This window comes from Benincasa hispida, chromosome 12, assembly GCF_009727055.1.
Source record: "Benincasa hispida cultivar B227 chromosome 12, ASM972705v1, whole genome shotgun sequence".
In the NCBI taxonomy this organism is placed as follows: Eukaryota; Viridiplantae; Streptophyta; class Magnoliopsida; order Cucurbitales; family Cucurbitaceae; genus Benincasa; species Benincasa hispida.
This window is the reverse complement of record NC_052360.1, coordinates 18,074,749-18,081,777: the sequence shown is the minus strand read 5'-3', so window position 1 is coordinate 18,081,777 and position 7,029 is coordinate 18,074,749. Positions and strand designations below refer to the sequence as shown.

The 7,029-nt window shown below is 36.4% G+C and overlaps 1 protein-coding gene across 1 annotated transcript; it reads left to right on the top strand.

Annotated features, from left to right (window-relative positions):
* The first annotated feature begins 4,642 nt into the window (after positions 1-4,642).
* LOC120068578 (probable rRNA-processing protein EBP2 homolog) lies at positions 4,643-7,029 on the top strand. The gene is made up of 2 exons (XM_039020392.1): positions 4,643-4,828; positions 5,861-7,029. Exon 2 carries the CDS (start codon positions 5,868-5,870, stop codon positions 6,771-6,773), a length of 906 nt encoding a protein of 301 aa, XP_038876320.1. The 5' UTR covers positions 4,643-4,828; positions 5,861-5,867; the 3' UTR covers positions 6,774-7,029.

The following is a 7,029-nucleotide window of genomic DNA, read 5'->3' as shown; positions in this document are numbered from 1 at the left end:
CATTTATTTTCAACACTCTTTAAACTTTTATCTTGTGGAGCTTTTCCTTTGTGATCATCATTTTGTGTGGTTCTTTTAAAATTTAAATGATCAGAACGACTACCACGAAAATAATAATTATTTCTTCCTCTGCCACAATCAGACCTCGACTGCGACCACGACCTCGACCATGATTATTATTAAAATTCACAGCATTCACTTCAAGGAATGGTGTTGTTCCGTGTAACAATCCGACCCCCTAGGACTTAAGTTAGGCCGTTACTAAATACATGCATGCATGGAACTTAAAACGACACTCTATTATGGTGAAATAAATGCTAATTAAATAAGGTAAGTTTAAAAGGCTTTCATTAAATTCAAACATTAAAAACAACAGTAGGGTACCCATAAGTCATAAATGATGATAAATAAGTCTGAAAACGATTCTTAATAGTAAGTTTTAAACATCAAAACTGAAAGTTAAGAAAAATATGAAAAGAAATCTAAATCTTATGAGCAGAAGCATAAAACTAGTCCCAGTGGCTCGATCACGAATTCTGCTTGTCCATCGCTGGTGCATCTCTACCTTTACCTAAAACAACAACATGAGAAAGAATGAGTATAAAATACTCAGTAAGTAACCCCACTACTAGGGTCAGGTTAGGCATCTATGTCCTCTAGATGCCTACCTCTGGTGGAACATATAAATTTTCCTAGTCCTCATAGGACACATACATACATGAAAAACTTATTTCTATCCTACTGTAGCTAAATATGCCCACTACTTCTGGTGAATCCCGAAGGAAACACAACTGGTGAATCTCGAAGGAGACACAATCTGGTGAATCCCGAAGGAAACACAATCTGGTGAATCCCGAAGGAAACACAAACTGGTGAATCCCGAATGAAACACAAACTGGTGAATCCCGAATGAGACACAAACTGGTGAATCCCGAAAGAGACACAATCTAGTGAATCCCGAAGAAGACACAAACTAGTGAATCCCGAAGGAGACACAATCTCTAGTGGGCATCTAACTAATCATTAAAGACACTATCATAGTCTTAACATCAAAACTATCACAACATGGTCCTATGACATACATATACATCTCAACATCCTCAGATCAAATATAACATCATGGAATCAAATATCACTTCAAGCTAGCATTCAAGTATCTACGTGCACAAATAAATCTTTCAGATCTCATACAATAACATACATCAGATATACTATACTATCAGTCTATCATGCTGTCATTCTGCCATAACATTCATCTATCATGCTAGCCTGCATCCAGTGTCTGGCCCGTAGGCAGTTCCAGTAGTAAGATTACTTACCTCGAAATCAAATTCAAATATTAATCCAAGCTAATGATCTCCAACCAAATAAGTCCTTAATTGAGTCCCTTAATATAGACATAATACTAAATTTCAGTCTTTGGAACCAGGACCCAAACATACAAATTTAATCCAATGATCACCAATTAACTTACCCAAACGAAACTTGATCAACAAACACTAGCAAGATTTCGACTCCAAAATCTCCTCTTAGCAGATTTTAAAAGTCAATGGACGACGATTTGGAACCTTCAAGAATACTTAAAATTAAACCATTATTTAGTCCAATAATCAATGGGTGCCCAACAACCAACAACAAGGATCACAACGCTTACCAAACTACTTGTCAAACGAACTCGAATCCGTTGAGCAACACGTTGCGCACTCCAAAGTACTCCAATCTTGGATCTAAATCCCAAATATAATAGGTATCAACAAAAAGGAAAATCAAAATTTAATGGGCAAACCAAAACCTTCAAAACTCAACCGATCTTACCCAAAACTTACCAACACTCGCCGAAATCCGACGAAAGGCAATGAAGGAAGGCAGTGACCAGCGGAGATCGGCGGTTGGGCTCGGGCGGTGGGCTGGACGAGCGGCAAACGAGGTTGGGTTTTCGGTCACGCGAGTCTGCAGCTGGAGAGAACGTGAAGCGACGGCTGAAGCGGCAAACGCGCGGATCCAGAGGGTGGGGCTGAGCTTCTACAACGACGCAGCGGGAGCGGGCTGGGTCGACGGCGGCAGAGACGGCTCGGACCGACGTCAAGCGGAATGCTAGTGTCTGGAAGCGGCGTGGTCACGAGTTTACATCAACGGTGGCTGTAGAAACGAAAACAGGGGGGCTAGGTCTCAGGTGGAGCAAGGAATTAAGAAGAAAAGGAATTTTTTTATAAATAATAATAATAATAATAATTTATAAGGAAATAAAATAAACCTTTTATTTTATTCTTTTCCTTATTCTACTTTATTTTATTAACTTTCTTTCCTTTCCGAAAAGAAATTTATTCCTGTCATTAATTTTCAAAGTCAAAAATTAAATTCCCGCACTTACACTTGAAATCCAAAATTCTAAAAATGCCCTCCAATAATAAAATTACTAAAATTACATTAATATTAAAAAAAATACGGGGTGTTACATTCCGGTTGGTCGAGATTCATGATTTTTCATCAATAACTCGTTATTTTGTTCAGACATGAGAAGACTGAAATTAATTCAGAATGTTGTTTAAAACCTTTCTCTCGATATTGCTACTGCAGGAGCATATTCGAGACCTGAAATTTAGAAAATGTCTTCTCTAACATATCAGCATCAGTAATTTTCTCTTTGCATAACAACAATTTTGAATTGATTCTAAATAAAGCAGAGTTGTAATCATTTACTGATTTGAAATCTTTAGCTTCAAGTGCATCCACTCATAATGAGTTTTAGGAAGAATAACTGTTTTTTTATAATCTACCTCTATTTTAAATTTTTCTATAAGATACGATGATCTTTTATTGTAAGATGCTCCATTTTCAATCCCTCGTGGATATGACGATGAAGGAAAATCATAGTTCATGCTTTGTCCTGACTAGATGTCATATTTCCTTCTTTAATAATCTTCCCAAGATTCATAGCATCTAGGTGGATTTCGACATCAAGTACCCATGACAAATAATTATTGTCGTTAATATCAAAGGCAGTAAATTCTAATTTTGTGAGATTTTTCATGGCAACACTATTATAAAATATTGTACTTATGTTAAAATTTTAATAGATATGGAATATGCAAAATAACATTAAATTTATTGATTATAACGAAGAAGGAAAAACCGACATACCTTTAGGACCTACTGTTCACATGAGGCTTCCGGAGAAACTTGTTTCGTGGAGTTGAAATTGAGTTGGTGTTGATATTGAAGTTGATTTGATGCGATGTGGTTCGATCTCTAATACTTGATCCTCTGATTCTCTCTCAGTTGGGTGAATGTACTTGACTTGAAGAAGAAAAGCACTGAACGTTCTTGAAGCAGAAGTCTTGGAAGAGTCTTCTTTGTGTCTTCAATGGTCTTCTGTCTTCTAGGAGTGGAGTCTTGGAGGTCTTCTGCTTGTTGATGAATTCTCTAGACTCTCTGAATGTAGAAAATGCTTGTATCTTCAAAGGACTTCAGTCTTTAGAATGCTTGTATCTTCAAAGGACTTCAGTCTTCAGAATGCTTGCATCTTCAAAGGACTTCAGTCTTCAGAATGCTTGCATCTTCAAAGGACTTCAGTCTTCAGAATGCTTGTATCTTCAAAGGACTTCAGTCTTCAGAATGCTTGTATCTTCAAAGGACTTCAGTCTTCAGAATGCTTGTATCTTCAAAGGACCTCAGTCTTCAGGAGTCAAGGAGTCTTCCAGTTATAGAGAATTCCCTATAAGCTTTCTGGAGTATAAAATTGTTCCCCTCCAAATGAGGAGAGCTTATCTATTTATAGAGTTCACAGGTGGGCTTGGACTTGGTTGATCCATGGGTCTGGCCTTTAGGCTCAATTAGTTGGACTTGGGCTTGGTTGGTCCATGGGGTTGGCCTTTGGGCCCAATTAATTGGATTTAGGCCTGATTTGACATTTGGGTCAAATTCAGCCTATTTTTGGACTTAGTTGAACTTTGACCCAAATAATAATATCAAATTGGATCAAATTAATCTTATCTGATTCAACGGTCATGATAAAACCACGTGACGTCATCGAAATTTATCTTCAACTCCTAATTGAGCCCAAATTTAATGATTTGGAATTTCATCTTAATTTAGTAAATGACGTGGCAACTTGTGATTGGTCTAAAATTTCTCATTCAACACCTACCTTTAGCGGGGAAAACGACAAGAGCTCGTATTGTTAATGTGTTATGAAATTAAGGAATACAACGGGAATACAGATATGAAAAATATAATATGATAATACTTTTATATAATAATAATAAATAAATAAAAACTAAAATTATAAAATAAAATAACTAAAAACATAAAATAACCAAAATCATGAAATTGGATAATATGAAAATTAGTGAAGGTGTAATTCTCACAAATATATATATGATTTTAAGATCCACCAAATGTCACTATTTACAAGCAAAGTGACAAGTAGGATGTGAAGTTACATGGACACCACGCATGACATGAATAACTACAAGTCACATAGACAACATAAATGGTGACACATAACGGGACATTAAGCAATGAACATCTATTTTCTATTATAATATTCATAATATAAGTATTATTTTTAACCTATAATTTATAACCTTTCCTTTCTACAATCTTCCACTCTCCTCAGTCCTCCGTACGCAGCAGACTTTATTTTTTATTTATTATTTATTTAAATTGTTTTTAAGCTATCCTCTTTCTTCATTCTGTAAAACCCTATTTCTCGTTTCTGCCTGACGCCGTCTCTCACTCAGCCGCCGTAGTCCCAGCCTTCCGACGAAATCGCCGCCGCCTTTCCCTCTCACACTCTCGCCTCTCCGAATCCGACGACATCCCCAAGGTTCTATTTTTCTGTTTTCTTTCATTAGGTTATGGAGAATCATGAACAAGTGTTTTTTTCTTCTTTTTTTGGTTGATTTCTTCCTCAACTAATGTTCAACTAGCCTAAATGAAATCAAGAATGTATACTTCACATATATCATTCGTATCTGAATAAAGAGGAAAAATGGTTAAGAAGATGAACAAAGCAGAAAAAAAGAGTCACAGTTTGGTTATTTGAAATTTTTGTTATCAAATTAAAAAATAGTCAAATAGAAAACTAAACTTGAGTTTTAGTTTGATTGAATGGCTTCGAGTCTTCTTGATTATAGAAGAAACTATCCAAGCCTATGAAATGGCATGGCGAGGCATTTGAATATGAACAGGCTAGGCATATATACAAGAAAAATATATCTTATGGTGTAGAATTGGAAACAGATTTTCGTGCTTTGTGTGCCATGCCTGGCTAGGGTTGCTAAAATAGTGCTCATGGGGCATTTTAAAACACTGATAATATGGTAATTTTTTGTTGTTTTTGTAGCAAGTGTATGTTATTATACCCTGAGGATTTAGTTGTTCGTATTTAGCTTGTATTGAGTACTTTATATAGCTCAATTTTTAGTCTTCACGTGATGTACGATGCTGTCATAACGCCTATAGGTCCTTTTGTGGTCATGATAAGGGAATAATTAGTCTCTTGATTTATCCAAATTTCATTTTTCCTCAAATGATGCTAATGTTATTTTTTATTTAATTAGTGATAGTTATGGAATTGGATCTAGAATAAGTGTAACTACAAGATAAACCAGGTGTCTCTCGCAAACTCTAAATCACTAGCCAAAATAGTGCCTACCTTTCTCCTTCTCCACTCCCTTCATTTACAATGAAATACCATAGCAACTTCTCTAGCTAATTACTACTATACTATTACAATACACTGATAGTATTCCTATCAAACTATTGTCATCTTCCTTGATTATGAACATTTGATATTTTTGGAGTAGAATTGTAAGTTGATAGGTCTAACCTTAACAATGGTTATCTTCATGGATAGGTTTTACATGGGTGTATCAGTTAAAGATGCTAGCTTCTTAAATGAGGATAAAATAGATGATGACGATCTTCATAGCGAGGACTCAGAATTTGAATCTGAATCTGAATCTGAATCTGAGGAGGATGAGGATGTGGAACTATCTGAACCATCAAAGAATGCAATTTATAATGCTGATGGTCTCCTCGATAAGCTTGGAGATATTAGCTGGCCCGAAAATGTGGAATGGATACACAAGCTATCTCTTGATATTGATCAAGAAAAAGAAGTAGATGTGAATGATGATCTAGCTAGAGAGCTTGCATTCTATACACAGGCTTTGCAGGGTGCAAGAATGGCCCTTGAGAAGTTCCAATCTTTAGGACTCCCTTTTCTCAGGCCTTCAGACTATTACGCAGAGATGGTGAAGACAGATACTCACATGCAAAAAGTGAAAGGTCGGCTGCTGTCTGAACAGAGAAAGATGGAGGAGGCCGAGGAAAGAAGGAAGGCAAGAGAAGCAAAGAAATTAGCTAAAGAGATTCAAGCTCAGAAGCAGAAGGAGAGGGCTAAGCAGAAGAAAGAGGAGATTGAATCTGTTAAGAAATGGAGGAAGCAGAGGCAAAAGAATGGTTTTGCTGGAGGTGATAAAGGTGGTGATATGGACTTTTCCTTTGAAGATGGAAAAACATTTGAGAGATCTGGAGGTAAAAAGAGGCCAGGGGTGTCTCCTGGCGATCGCACTGGAGGGAAGGCCAGACATGGAGGAGGAGGAAAAGGGAAAAATCCGAAGAAGAAAAGAGATTTTAGAGATTCCAAGTTTGGATTCGGCGGGAGGAAAAGTTTGAATAAACAGAACACAGCTGAGACAACAAATGATATTAGCGGCTTCAACAATGGCAGTTTATCAAGCAACAAAAGAAGGAAGAGGTCATAGATTAATGCACTAGTTTAGTTTCAAGTTTAGAGATGGGTGGGTACTGCGATCAACTTTACAATTTTTTCTGATGTTCTTTTGAAATTTTCGTTCTGTAATGCTGTGAGCCTCTGTGATAATCCTAGAAGATGAAAGTTATACTTTGTATTTCTTTTTCAAGAAATCCTAATTTTGGTAGTTGTTTTTGTTGTGCCATTATGGTTTTAAATCGCATAGATGTTGATAGAGTTGATGTTCTATCATCAAAGATTTTGCA